The sequence below is a fragment of the Danio rerio genome, chromosome 16 (assembly GCF_049306965.1).
Source record: "Danio rerio strain Tuebingen ecotype United States chromosome 16, GRCz12tu, whole genome shotgun sequence".
NCBI classification, from domain to species: Eukaryota; Metazoa; Chordata; class Actinopteri; order Cypriniformes; family Danionidae; genus Danio; species Danio rerio.
The window spans coordinates 44,148,457-44,164,635 of NC_133191.1; the positions used below are offsets into that span (position 1 = coordinate 44,148,457).

General features: G+C 36.0%; 1 protein-coding gene across 14 annotated transcripts in view; it reads right to left on the reverse strand.

Annotated features, from left to right (window-relative positions):
- rbms3 (RNA binding motif, single stranded interacting protein) overlaps window positions 1-16,179 on the reverse strand; it is a 264,037-nt gene that overhangs the window by 101,397 nt on the left and 146,461 nt on the right. For all 14 annotated transcript variants that reach the window (XR_012391550.1, XM_009292543.4, XM_009292541.4 and 11 more), the window contains exons 5-6: window positions 5,935-6,092; window positions 3,227-3,306 (exon numbers count right to left, since the gene is read on the reverse strand). Coding sequence is in view for 13 of the 14 variants with exons in the window: in XM_009292543.4 (XP_009290818.1) it covers window positions 3,227-3,306; window positions 5,935-6,092 (238 nt within the window). In the remaining variant the exon portion in view is untranslated. The remainder of the gene's footprint in view (window positions 1-3,226; window positions 3,307-5,934; window positions 6,093-16,179) is intronic.

A 16,179-nucleotide genomic window follows, 5' to 3' on the forward strand; every position in this document is an offset into this window, starting at 1 on the left:
AAAATGGCAAACAAATAATTTGTTCGTAAGTCAGGACAATCAAATTATTGATTGAGAAACAATTCAAAATTTCTGAACAGAGATGCTAAGTAACAAATACACTTTTTAAAATAAACAGTTTCCTTCTGCACTACCCTGTTATTCATATAAAAATGGCAATCAGAAAATATTTGACATTTAATAGGTCATTCAAAGGTTTGGGCTCAGTATGATTTTATTTCAGTTGTTGTATTTTTTTCAACAATTCTACATTTAGATTTATTAGATATCAATAGTATATTTGCAACTTTCTATTCATCCAAAAATCTTAAAAAAAAACACAAATATAAAACAGCAAAACAGCCTAATAGTCATACTTGAGTAGTCTACTCATAGTCTACTAATAATCATGATGCATTTATAAGTAGTCAAAAATGTACTTTGAATGATGCTAAAACTTGAGAAAAAGCTGCTAAAAAAATTGCAACAGGGGTGGAACAAACACTAAGTATTGAGGAAAATACCCTGAGCTTTGCAAAACTACACTACTAAACAACACTGTTTACACAATATTTTTGTGTGCACTGTGAGTGTTTGTCACTGTATAAAAGTTGGATTGTTTTTTTAAAGGAATATTCATGGCAGAATGTAGTCATTATATTGTAAAGTAATTTTGCACCCAAGCACCCCCCCTGCTTTTGGGGTCATGTACTGGAAAAACAATATTTGCTTGATCTTTTAATTTGAATGAAGTTTCAGACTGCTTCAGTATGAAATTGGTCTTTTGTTCTTGTTCTTTTTATAGCAAATTTGTTTACAAACACGGGATGATTCGAGACTGAATCCTCATTTTAAAGTAAGGTGGTTATGTACAGACTACATTTTATACAACAGTAATACTGTTATCATTATGCAATTATGGATTGTTTGACATGTATTGAGCATTTATCTGTTTTAAACCTAAATCACATCAGTGTCCGTCTATGTAGGATGCTCAAACTTTTTTTTTAAAATCATTTTCAAACTTTTCAAATTAATTTAATATGCAAACTACTAGCCAGTGAGTGGCCATTTACTTCTGAAGGCTCGTGCCAACCAGGGGAAGATTATCATGTGCAATTATCGCCAACATTTAACACCACATGACAAAGAAACGGTGCTACTGAGTTCACACTAACATGCAAAACAGCATGCATAAAAGCATAAAAAACACTTGTATTTTGGTTTGACGTGCTATGTTAAAAAGCTGCCAACCAACGAGATTGGTGCTTTACTCACGTGCCATGAGCTGCTGAAGCAACAGTAAAACATGACATGGTGGTGCTCAAAAAATAGTCTAGCAGAGATCGCAAGAATTGCTGATCAAATAGGATTCAAAAGGCAAGTTCTTTGGCTGTGTTTTTGATCATTGTTTTGCTATAATGTCCACCCTGGTTTCATCTTCATCATCTTGATAATGTAGGTGTTTACACTGAGGAAGGGCAGAGGGTGGCTGAAGAACTACTGAGAGATTTCAGCTGCTATCTGGGCTTTCACTGCTTTTCTACACCTCCCTTTCTTCATGTGTTCAACACTTTTTCCCCATGTCATTTCATTTTACTTGGCATAACTTCATTTGAAAACTAATTCGTTTTTTTTCTATGCATACATGGATTTCTTTGGTTGTTACCAACATCTGGGGAAAAAGTCAACAGCACCTTTAGAAATATGTTTTCTGAAAAAACTGATGATGCGTCTGCAGTTTTGCTCAAGTAGCAGAAGGGGCGGAGCTATTGAGCACTGACTTTGATTACTTTATTTATTTTGGATTGTTAAAGCAAAATTCTCCCACATAAGTGATTATGCCGCCTCCTGATGGTGAATGTGATTATACTCATGTAAGCTACTATTTGGTAGTTTGGTCATTTATTTCACTAATTTGGCAATTGTCGAATAACATCTAGGAAAACATTAGAATTTTTCATTAGTAAAAGAATATTAGAGTACACTCTTCTGTAGAGCGTGTAAGTGCATAAGTGCATAGTGTATAGAGTGCCATTCACACAACAAGCGAGTGTCAGAAACGTAAAGTTGTGCAGTGCCACCTTGTGTATTGGAGTATTTCTGTTTTTAATTAAGCACCATCTCATGACAGGGAATGATTTTGCACATTGGTTCAGCTCACAGGCAGTAAAAATTAAAAAGTAAAAAGCAGTCAGTAAGCTCAAGTGATTAATGTCCCAGTGTACATGAGGTTTAAGTCTACAATCAGTAATGCCTATTCAAAAGGTGTGTCCTGATGAGGAGGAACACAACATGACAAAAATGAGCTTTTTAAAAAAAGAAAATAGTCAAAATCTTTATCGTAAAAACTCATGACTCCATTAAAATAAGCAAAGACAGAATTATGGCAGTTACAATTGAAGTGAACGCGGCATAAAGCAGAAAAGTGAAAGTCTTATTTTATTTTATTTTAAAGCACTTACATTGTAAAAACTATACTTGATTTTTATTTGACTGGTTAGTCTTTGAAATAATGACTGAAATCCCCCCCCCCAAAAATGTTAATAAATAATATCAAAGCCTTTTTGACAATCCAATTTATTCCATATAAATAAAATCAAGTCTGATCCTCCATCATATTTCTGTCAAATTGTGTTTCGCTTTGAAATAAATCACACAATGCAAGTTAAATGTGTCCTAAAAGCTGTCTTCAGTATAAATGTTTGTTTCTGGTATACGCCGCACATTCTGCTGCCCTCTGGGAGCTGTTTTCCTCAGGCACACCAGGCTTAAATTAAACCTTAATCAACCTATAAATCAGATCCTGTCATATGAAGCTGATGAGTCAAAGCGGGGAGACGTGTACTTCCTCACACTAGAGGTTTGGTTCACGCTGAACTCCAGGGTTTAGTATATATCTAAAGCTTGACGCTATAAGGTGTAATTATGCTGTCAAAATCAAAAACGGAATCACAGCAAACCAAAACATATTAAATTAGATTTCTGTCATAATTTACTCGCAAAAAAATATGAGTTCGGAACAACATGAGGGCGGGTAAATGATGTTATTTTGGCTGAACTATTCTTTCAATTTACAGTTATATGGAGAGGGACTTTAGAGCAAAGGGATTTTACTGGGGACAGAGCAGAAAAAAAAAGACAGACAGCAATTGGGCCACAAAATGTCTGGTTGATTGTCATTTTATGGCTTTGCACCTGGTTAGCACACAATATTGTCAGAACACACTGCGTTGTTGACACTTGCCTGGAACTCCTGGTGGGGTTTTGAGAAACTTTCCGTTGAAATGTTGAATCACCACGTCACATTTCTCAGTGGACTCCATTCTGTGGCAGAAAGAGAAACACACAGCATGAAGCGATCTGAATTAAAGCTATCGGTCATGACTGCACTGGAAAACTCAACAGCTTTAACTTTTTTATACACTACTTCATGCATGTTTCGTCAGCTGTAGACATTTTTGGCCCTGTGGACTTCAGAAAAATAAACTCTATTAAAACACTTTTTATATGCTCACTAGATTAACTTGTCTATCAATATCTTCCACCAGTAGACATATATGAACGCATAAAAAATCATGTCCTGTTTGTAATCAAAACAAATGTAATTTTCACCATATATAAATTATGCATTTTCATTCGGTTTTATTGTAATAGGGTTAGATGAAATCAAACAGTGTGGCTCGGTAATGTCTAAAATAAATAAAGTCAAATGATGTTTGCACACTTTGGAATAATTTGATACAAGTACATCAGCGGTTTGATGAGAAATTATGTTGAATAAAAATATTCTGCCTATGAGTTAAATTTCCCTTGATTTTCTTTGAACATTATACAGTATGTCTCATGGGTGGGTGGGTGTGTCTCATGGATGGATGGATGGATGGATGGATGGATGGATGGATGGATGGATGGATGGATGGATGGATGGATGGATGGATGGATGGATGGATGGATGGATGGATGGATGGATAGATAGATAGATAGATAGATAGATAGATAGATAGATAGATAGATAGATAGATAGATAGATAGATAGATAGATAGATAGATAGATAGATAGATAGATAGATAGATAGATATCTTAATGCATAGATGGATGGATAGATAGACAGACAATAAAATGGATGGATGGATAGATAGACAGAAAATTGGATGGGTAGATGGACAATTCGATGGATGGATGGATGGATGGATGGATGAATAAACAGACAATTAGATGGATGGATGAATTGATGGATGGATGGGTATATAGATGGACAATTGGATGGATGGATGAATGGATGGATGGATGGACGGATGGATAGACAGACAATAGATGGATGGATTCCTATTTTAAATGGACAGACAGAAGGAAAAATAAATGGATGAATGAATAGATAGACATAGATAGACAGACTGATGGATGGATGGGTATATAGAGGGACAATTGGATGGATGGATGGATGGATGGATGGATGGATAGACAGACAATAGATGGATGGATTCCTATTCTAAATGGACAGACAGAAGGAAAAATAAATGGATGAATAAATAGATAGACATAGATAGACAGACTGATGGATGGATGGATGGATGGATGGATGGATGGATGGATGGATGGATGGATGGAAAATTGGATGGATGGATGGATGGATGGATGAATGGATGGATGAATAGATAGATAGATAGATAGATAGATAGATAGATAGATAGATAGATAGATAGATAGATAGATAGATAGATAGATAGATAGATAGATAGATAGATAGATAGATAGACAACTAGATGAATGGATGGATGGATAGATACATAGACATAGAAGGATGGATGGATTCCGATTCTAAATGGACAGACAGAATGACAAATGAATAGATAAATGAATAGATAGACAAAGATAGACAGACTGATGGATGGATGGATGAATGGATGGATGGATAGATGTAAAATTAGATGGATGGATGGATGAATAGATGGACAGCTAGATGGCTGGATGAATGAATAGATGGACATATAGATAGAGAGACAGATCGATAGATGGATGAATAGATGGATGAATGGATGGATGGATAAATGCATGAATAGATGGATGGATAGATGGACAATTGGATGGATGGATAGATGGATGGATAGGGGGACAATTAAATGGATGGATGGATGATTGCATAGACAGATGGACAATTAGATGGATGGAAGGATAGAAACATGGACAACTGGATGGACAGATGGATGGACGGACGGATAGTTGGATAGATAAATAGATGGATGGATCGATATATGGATAGATAGATAGAGAATTTAGATGTGCATTCAAGGGTTAAATTAATGTTTTTAAACATATTTGTCTCTTTTAATTATGTATCTTTTTGCATAATAACAATAAATAAATAATAAAAGAACAGAATAAAGTTATTAAATAAGTTGAATTAAACTGAAAAAAGAAAGGCATTACAAAAAGTTCCCAGAGATCCTCATTTTACAAAACCAAGTTCAAATCTATTATTTTTAACCACTGGGACATTAAAGTTCTGGTAATTGAAGAAACATCCTTATATGTTAATTTAGAGAATGAGAAAGAGATGGAGAGGGGGAAAATAAAGAGCGGCAGGGGTGTTATATAGTGTTTGTTTCGGGCTGCTGGGAGTCTTGATTTAGTCTGTGCTCTCTGGAGTGGCTCCTCTCCTCTGTGCGGCCCCATTCAGCTCTGCTCACCCAATCATGGCTGAACGGCTAATTGCCTGGCTGGCACACTCGTACACACACACATACACACACAAATGCAGCCTCTGCTGGGATCTCTTACACAGCCAGTGACCCTGAAAACCAGCCAACCCGCCCCACACGCGCCACACAAGAGAAGAAGGGAGAAAAGCAGAGAAAGAAAGAAAACGAGGGATGTTTTTATATGTGCCCTCTTGCACAAACGTTCTGTCCAGTCTTGCGAGTGCCAAAGAGAGTGTCTGTTGTCAAGGTTACCTGGCAAAACCGACCCCTCGGCTGACCCCGTTGGCATCTCGGAGTATCCGTGTGGAGATGACATGTCCGAAAGGCTTCAGCATGTTCTCCAACTCTTGTTCATCCATCGAAACCGGGAGGTTGGAGATGTACAAGTTAGTGGGGTCCTGCTCTTGTTGCTGTAGAGAGAACACACAGTCGAGCATTAGAAATGCCCATTTTTATGTAGTCATGCATACTTAGACTCCATATTAGTAGTCTAAACTTGCAGCTTAGCAGGGCCAACAACATCTCACTGAAGTCTAACATGTTTTATGGGTGTGTTGAACTTTTTGGGGACCTAACACAGTCAAAAAGTTTAGCAATGGTTTGTTGTTTATGTACCATATTCTACCTGTTTTTTTTTCAGACACCTTGTAAACAAACTAAGGAATTTAAAGTGAATGAAGTAGCCGAGAATGCAACATTAAATATCCAGCTATACATCCATTTACAAATTCAACCTTTTTTTTCCCAGATTCTGCATTCCACTCTTTTGCCTTAAGCCTAAACTTTAGTGCGAGCACTGCCCTTGTAAAAAGACACATGATGTAAAACAGAATTGTAGTGGAGATTTTGGGAATAGATGTGTCTAATGGAAACCACTTACCACACAGATTGTTTACCAAAGAGGTTGATGAAGTTACATTGTGCAGTATATTACTCAAAAAAGTTGTCTAGAATGAAAAGTTGGCAGCGTGCCGGAAATCAGTGATTTGAGTTTATAATTAAAAAAAAAATTATATATTTTTTGTTAAAAAAACACAGTAATCTTCCTCATAAGATGTGTGTTAACCCCCTGTTGAGTTAGATTGACAATGGATGGAAGAGCCAGGATACAATTTAAAACTACTCCGACTGTGTTTGTATTACAGAAGAACGTCATATGCATTGCGAAAAGCTTGAGGTTGAGTGAATAATTGGGTCATTGTCATTTTTGGATGTACTGTACATTACAAGTTATTGCATGCTTAGTTATGAAAATTAGTTTATGCTTAAGCTGTTCATAGCATAGCATAGTTTCTAGCGCTGTCCTAAATTTTTTTTAAGTCTCTTTTAACCATTTAGGTGTGAAAATGTCATGGTCAGAAGCAGTTTTACAAAACATATTATATAACAGAGAAAAAAAAATGTTAAGAAATTTTACTAAAAACTTAATTTAAAAACGTTGCAAATGATAAAAGAAGAATTTATCGTCTAAACCAAAATAAAAAGTTTAGAGCACATACTTGATGCATAAAAGGTTCAAATGTACTCCTATAAATCAATTACTTCTTTACTAAAAGGAAATGAGCTTATAAACTACTGTTTATTGCAATATGTTAACTACAAGAAGATATATTATTAAATATTCATGTTAAAAAATATCATTTTAAAGTTTTTTTTTTTAATTCAACTAATATTTCCATCCAGGTTTTAGTGAACTCAGAATATTGTCAAAAACACAGAAATGTTTTATGTAAAAAGGCCTCAATACATGCAGTAGCTGCTGTATGTATAACCCAGGTGCGCACATGCATCTTCCTCTGCTTGTAAACGCATAAACAACCATTTGCGATCGTTCATGAGATCGGCCAAGGAAAATCCAGCCAATCGATCAGAGCATCCCTAATACAGACTATCCCCGCAGTACCATTAGAAAGAGATGGTAGACTAGTCTTCAGCAGACTATTTGTTGACAGGTGCACGATATTGTCCTGCCCCTCCTCTACTGTCATTGGATTGCAAGCTCACAAGTCACACTGATGAACTTGCAATGACTGAAAAAATGCTGAGCGTTCAGCACTGATCGTGAAACACCCTCTCATCACCTTGCTATGCTGGAGACACTTAAAAATGCAGCGCTGCCATTGACCACAACAGCAAACAAACACTCAGCTCAAGAAAAAACACTTTGTCGGACACACAGTCTTACTTTGATAAAAGCAGGTTAACCCAACTGCTAGCATAAACGGGTGCCTGTAAATGCAGTAGTTATACTGTATAAATAATGCTTTTGGGTTCATGCTTTTAAGAACATTATTAAAATCCAGATAACTTTGAACAAATATTCAATTTCCATAAGGGCTGTGCAGTATGACATTATGCAGCATGTTGTACGGGGGAAAACAACAAACAAACATCGTTTCAAATTATGCTCTATCATTAGATTATTTTCTGGATACAAAATACATTGCTCATGGTATACCTCTAATCTGAGCACAACATTACATGCAGGCAAAAGCATGAACAGCAATGTGAGAAAGTTGCAATTTTGAAAATGCGTTCACAATTTGTTACTTTATACTGTGTTAGTACTTTATATTTCTACATTTACAGAAATGGTACTTTATCATGATATCTATCATTATCAGGATTTAAGATCACTTATATTTTGATATGAAAATGTCATATTGCACTGCCCTAATTACCATTACAGGGAGAATGTTTCCTAATGTTTCATAACTTTGAGAAAACCTTGCCAGAACGATAGCTAACAATCCCTCTTACCTGAGCATACAATTACCAAGGATGCATAAATGTGAAATCAGCTAAATGTAATATCCAGGTGAGGATGCCTTGTTTACCTGCTACAAAGTTTCTATTCCAGCTACGTTTGAATGTCTATCTGAGAATACAACCATCCTTCGGGTATTACAGCCTGATCTTCCATGCTGCTTTTGCGATGGTTCACATGAGAAACCCAGGAAGAGAAAGAGTAAGCTGTTAAAGCTGAAAGCGGTGTAAATGAAGGCCATAAGATGCTAGAGGGCTTTAGCAGGGTTCATCTCTTCAGTACCTGTGTCTCACTCGCACACTGCTGGAATCTATTGTTGTGCTGATGGCCTCTTCTAGAGACACTGTGAGGATGGCTAATGGGGGTCTGAGAGGACCACACACACCATACAGACGCTGTGCTGGCTGTTCAAGGGGTTTAGATGTGTGTGTATTTGTGTGTGTGCGTTTGTGTGTGTGAGCAAAGGCCAAAATGAGCAGCATTAAAGCACTTGCACACTAAAAGTACATATTGCAACTGTCTCTTTGAAGCCCAGGCTAAAGTATACGGAGAAAAACTGTGCACTGAACCAAAAAAAAAAAAAAAAACTGAAGCAAGGAAATTTGCATAAAATCTAAACTGATGATCAATAACATACTGTTGGGGAAATGACATTTTAAACATTTCCGTAATAAATAGACTAATTGTATTGCTTGTGTTCATACGTATCCTAAAAACACACATTTGCAAAAAAAGAAAACAGCCTGATATATAGCCTATATATATATATATATATATGTATATATACATACACACACACACAAACATGCTCACAGACCATTAGGTACACCTAACTACCTACTAGTTGAACCCCCTTTCACCTTCAGAACATCCTTAATCCTTCATGGCATAGACTCAACAAGGTAGGCTACTGTAAATATTCCTCCGAGGCACAAGGCAGAATGGATCCATGCTTTCGTGTTGTTAACACCAAATTCTGATCCTACCATTCGAGTGTCGCAGCAGGTATTGAGACTTATCAGACCAGGTACCATTTTTCCAATTTTTTATTGTCCAATTATGGTGGGCCTGTGCAAATTGGAGCCTCAGCTTCCTGTTCTTAGCTGACAGGAGTGACAGACGGTGTGGTCTTCTGCTGCTGTAGCTCATACACCTCAAGGTTGGACGTGTTATGAACGGTTGTAACGAGTGTTTTTTTGAGCTACTGTTGCCTTTCTATCAGCTTGAAGCAATCTGACCTCTGACATTAGCAAGGCATTTGCTTCCACAGAACTGCCACTCACTAGATATTTTCTCTTTTTCGTACCATTCTCTGTAAAACCTAGAGATGGTTTTGTGTGAAAATCCCAGTAGAAATACTCAGATGAGCCAGTCTGGCACACCAACAACACATGCCGCATTTAAAGTCACTTATATCACCTTTCTTCCTTATTCGGATGCTCAGTTTGAACTATATATATATATAGTAATCAAAACATATATATATATATATATATATATATATATATATATATATATATATATATATATATATATATATATATATATATATATATATATATATATATATAATGTTTGTTTTATGCAAAAATTTATTTTTTAAGCAAAAAAAAATCATCTTTGAAATAAAATATGTTCAAATAAAATAAATATTATCTGACTCTATATATAATCATTTTTATTTTATATGTATTATTTTTATTATTGAAAAGGCAAATAAAAATGTTTTTCTCTACAAAAAAAAAAAGAAAACATGCAGAGAGAATGGGATGTATTTACATCAGAATGAAACAAAAGTGAAAGCAGAAAGTGTTGGTGGCCTTGCTGTGAATGACGGCGACCTGCTGCTGAGCTCAGGACTGATCTGACATATGTGTGCAAATTCTCCATTGGTGATGTGTGAGGCCCGGCCCTGCAGGAGTCCATCGCTCTTTTATTAAAGTGAAAGTGATTAAAAGAGCAACTGTAGCTGCTTTATGATATCTCCTCACACACCAGATGTTCTCCACACTCTCACTCGCTGGCTGAGATCCAAACGGGTTATTGAATGTCCCACGCAGGGCATTTCAAGTGGCCAAATCATCACACTCTACTTGTGTACGTGTTCTTAAAGACGCTCCAAAATGACCGTTATATAGAGGAAAAGGTTTGGATATACAATTATAATAAAAAATAAAACCATAAAAATGTTAATCGGAAATCATAAAAAAAACTTCTAAAAACATTTAATCATGGAACGTGTAAACTAACAGCATATCAAGCCCTATTTGGGAGGTAATTGTTTCTCAGGGTGACATCCATAAAAGAACAATTTGTGCTGCTCCTCCGTGATAAAATTCATGCATTTGGATGACTATCATACAGGCTGTGAGCGGCCAGTTCGATCTTAAGAGAGAGAAAGAGAGAGAGAGAGAGAAAGAGAGAGAGCAGTTTATTATTTTAGAGTTCTGTTTTTTTCTGATACTAATATTATTATTATTTAATTTTATTAATTTTTATAATTATCTATTTTTTCTTATTTTTTTCAATTGCTATTTAAATAATTTTTAAGGTCGCAAAATGTTTTTAAAAGTACAGTAAAAACAATGCTGTAAAATATTATTACAGCTTTCAACTTTTTGAATATGTTTTTTTATGTCATTTTAAATGTTATTTATTCTTGAGATGTCAAATCTAAAATTTTAGTGGATATTACTCCAGTCTTTAGTGTCGCATGATCCTTTAGAAAGTATTTTAATATCTTGATTTATAACTGTTTACTTTAATTATTTTGAAGAAAGCTGGAAATCTGTAACCTAATGCTGTTTTCACATCAGACGTGGGACACAGGAATAAATTGCACTATTCGCACTTAAATAGACGAGTGAACATTTTGAGTTTACTCACTTCATTTACAGGTCAAATCCACTTCACAATTCGCATTATGGGCAGAGACTCTGTCTGCCCGCTGACTTTCGTTGCTAAATGGCTAACATGGATTTTTTTGAGATAGTAGCTGTGCTTTACTGTATGTGCTTTAGGAGTGCTAAAAAACAGCGTGAATTCGTTCTGCATCGTGTCTGAGTCCACTAGATCCAGTCAGAGGTGCACCCAGAAGGGGAAAAAGTTGGGGTTGACACGATCGTCATAGCAGTGTCATCCAATGAAATTAGTCAGCAATCAACTACTATCTGAGCTGGTGTATTTGCATAAAGTGATCTGATTGGCTGACAAGTCAAAAGGTTGAGAGTTTTGCAGCGAGCAATGCCTCTGAAGCAGTGCAGACAAATCTACAATGCAGTTCAGCAATGGCTGAAAACAAATACTGTGGAAGTCAATGTTACAGGTTTCCAACATTTTTCTAAATATCTTCTTTGGTGTTCAAGACAAGACAGAAACTCTTAAAGATTTGTAAGTGTGAGTAAATGATGACAGAATTGGCATTTTGGGTGAACTACAAAATCACTTAATTTTATTGCTACTATTTTTGTTATAATTTTATTAAATTAACAAAGTTTTAGATGTCAATATAAACTAGGCCTGCACAATATTAGAAAAAACTGACATTATGATGTTTTTTTTTCTGCGATTATATATTGCGATATGAACAAAATTTCATCAGATGACTTTAAAGCTTAATTTGGAAATAATTTATCATTTTATAATGATTGGAATGATTTCGTAGGACAAATAATCTGCATAAATTAAATCGACAGTGTTTTACGGTTTTCTAAAAGACTTAAAGTCTGCATGAACTGGGAGCTGAGACTTTTTTCCTTATTGTGACACATTTCCTAGAAAAATGGATTAAATGAGCAAACAGTAGGCGTGGTTTGTTTTTTTCTACTGTGAGCTGATTGGATGTAGTAAAGTAGGCGTTTAATTCAGAAAGATCGGGTAAAGGTTGACGGGAGAGTTTTTACGTCCTAACAGACACCTCCGCTTCTTCACTATTCGTATTTATTGTCAAAACTGACAGTTTAAGGGACATGGCCAAGTACCTCAAAATCACTTTATCTGAAAATTTAACAGAGAAAAAAAAAACATTAAGTGCATTTTCACATTTTAATTTTAGATTACAAGATCAAACCTTTTTTCTTAATGACACGCACAGATGAATTGTTGACCACAAAACCGGTGGAAACAGAGGCAAGGAAAAAAAAACTTTACCAATTGACAAAGTCAAGGAAATAAAAACTACAGTACAAGTGCTATCATTCCCTATACACAAAGTGTTTAAATACTCTTGGAATCTCACAGTCATAGGCCTTAAAAACAAAGCAAAGTTCACTCTATAATTGTTAAACTTCAAAATGTGGTCCTGGTTAACTATAATCCCATTCAAATTTCCTAATGGATGTATCAACTAAAACCAAACTTAACTTTATCTGACATTGCAGATCCTGTGATGTGACTATTGCCAATTGTGCGAAGTTGATGCTGAAATGATATATTATGCAGCTTTAATAAAAACTACTGATTAACAGCATACATAATACATCACCTAGCATATTTTCAGCTTTTTTTTTTTAGCAGAAGCACCATCAGATTAAAGGGCTGAACCTCTTCCCATGAGGCAATGGGGTTAATGTGTTCCCACTGATCTGCACCCTCGTCCTCAGCCTGAAACATGTATTTAATTGTACTGGAGCCAAAGTCTCACACATACAAAAGAATAAGAGCTCAGTGCAAATATCTCATAAACGTGTCACTCTCATCAAAGCGCCATGCTGAGAGAGACTGACAGGTCGGGGGGATTACAAATCTTAATATAAAGATGAGGGCCTGATTTTCTAAAGGACGGCCATTCTGAGATATATGAATGATTTATGAATATGAAATGAAAACACCGGCCCTTCCTTCAGGCCCACTGAACGAGACTGAAAACAGAGCTGTGTGTGTGTGCGCATATGTATGTGTGTGTGTGTGTGATATATCTTCAAGGATCAGTACGAATCCAAAATGATTCAGTATGAAGGCCATGTTTTTGTTCCTGAGGTTTTGTTTTGAAATGTTAGATGAACATATGTATGCGAGTCTCCATCATAACCTGAGGACACAACGTCTCCAGCACCGTCTTTCTCACTGTGTAAAACTCTAATGTCTTTAAACTTACTGTGTGAAAAGAGAGGTTTGGTCTGGGTCAGGCTACTGAATTGATCAAATTATACTTCTCACATTCTGATGAAAGGCTGATTAAATAAGAGAATAGAGAGAAAAAGCATAAATGGTCAAACTTTAAGGTTTCATTAGTTAATGTATTTACTAACATGAACTACTTATGAACAATAATTGTACAGCACTTATTAACCATAGTTTTCCATTTACTAATGCATTATTAACATAATTCATGCTTGTTAACATTAGTTAGTGTTTCCACGTTAACTAAGTTAAACAAATATGCTTTAATAAATGCAATAACTAACAATAACTAAAAAAAACCTTATTGTTAATTTAGGGTGGAGTGGTGTGTGTTAGTTAAAACTAAAATAACTAAACAAAAAAAAAAAAATGCATAGACAAGAGAAAAACTGTAACACTTCGGCCCAATCCCAATTCTACTCCTTAGCCCTTCCCCCTACCCCTTGTTTTCTGCATTCACGTAAAGGGGTAGGGGTGTCCCAATTCTCTTTAGCTTGAAGGTATAGGGCTAATGGGGAAGGGCTAGATACCCCTTGAAACTAAGATTACAAAAATAGAATTGGGATTGGGCCTTAATTAGCTAAAATGACGTTAAAAATAATTTAAACACAGTTGTGTTCTTTAACGTGTGAGTATAGCCAGCATCTAATTGTAAAAATTAACGAATTATATTTTTATAATCACAGTTAAAAAGACATTCTCCCTTTGTACATGTCATCACAGTGGGAAAGTTCTGCCTATTAGTGACAATCTCTCCCTCACTAGCATAAATATCCCTGAGTGAGAAGCAGTCGTCCTCCATTGAAGTTTTGAATCTGCTGCTATGGTGACACATAGGTGTCTATAGCTCCACCCTCTTTGAAAAGAGGGCTGCGAGAACAATCTCATTTGAATTTAAAGTGACAGTCACCAAAACAGCACAATTTGGATCAAAGTCTAAAAAGGGCCATTTCAAAAAGTTATAAACCATTATTTGTGTGGTATTTTGAGCTGAAACTAGAAAATGCACACTCACACATGTTGAAACCAGCTCCTGGAGGGCCGGAGCTCTGCACAGTTTAGTTCCAACACTAATTAAACACACCTGATCAAACTAATTGAGTCATTCAGGCTTGTTTGACACCTACAGGCAAAGCTGTGGTCACACTCGAGTTTGAGCTTGCAAAATTCTGTAGTACGGCGCTATGAAAAGGGGCGGGGTTAAACAAGGCGATTAGAAATTTTTAAAAAGGCAAGAGATTGATCCATATTTTAAATTTCTGTCCAGAGAGGTCATTCTTTGATCCTCGGTTGGTCTCACACAGTCAAGCGATGCAATTTCGCAGGTAAGATTTCACCAAGCTTAAACTTTGCAATGCAGCGAACTGCAAAACTTGTCAGACGAGCATGCGTTTCCGGTCTGACGCATTTGTGTGAGTATAAATGGAAGTCCATGGGGAGAAAAGTCGAGTGTGACCGCAGCTTAAGTGTGTTGAAGCAGGGTTGGAACTAAAATGTGCAGGGCTGCAGCCCTCCAGTAACTGGCTTTGACACCTGTGCTCTATGGACATCAAAGACTTATTTTACATCTTGTAAAAGGGGTATAATTCCCAGAGATGGGTTGCAGCTTGAAGGGCATCCGCTGCATAAAACATGTGCTGGATAAGTTGGCGGTTCATTCTGCTGTGGTGACCCCAGATTAATAAAGGGATTAAGCCAAAAAGAAAATGAATGAAAGTGTATAATAGGTCCCATTTAAATTTAGCAATGTATTTAATACAATGAATAAATATTGAACAGTACATATATTACATTGTTCATCTATGTTAACGTTAGCTGATGAAAATAAACTGTTAACTCACAGTGCACTAACTAATGCTTACAAGCCCAACTTTTAACCATGTATTAGTAAACTATGATTAATAAATGCTGCACATGTATTGTTTATTGTCAAGGGGGTTGCACAACGTATGTGCCGCTCAGCGCTGTGACATGGCACGCACATGACAGTTGGAAGTTTCGCACACCAGACGCGCACATTCGAATGGTATTTAATATAAAACTATTCAGATGGTGCTCTGTGGCGTGGCAGAAAAATAATAAGCGTCCTGAGCCGGTGTGCGTACACTGATAGAAATCTATGTTTAGAATTCTAAAATGCATGGCGAGCAGCACATCTGGTGTGCGACCCACTTTATTGCAAGCAAATACATTAACTAATAACATAAACTAGACAAACCTTACTGTATATTGTGACCAGAAAACATAAAAAAATGGAACAAACACAATAAATATGATCACTAAATAAACTAAAATCAACAAGAGGAAGGAAAATATAAAAATAAAAACTCATTCAAATAATTATTTATCTATGTGATCTCAAAAACACTATCATTGCTGTAGCTTTTAAAACAGTATTCCGATTTAAAACTACATTTAAAAGTACTGGGTTGTAGCTGAAAGGGCATCCGCTGTGTATAACATGCTAGAATAGTTGGTAGTTCACTCTGCTGTGGCGAACCCGGATAAATAAGCGACTAAACCGAATGAAAACGAATGAATTTATAAAACAGATTTTAAAAATAAAACAACTAAACAGCACAGAAATGTCCTTTTTAAATACAAAACTA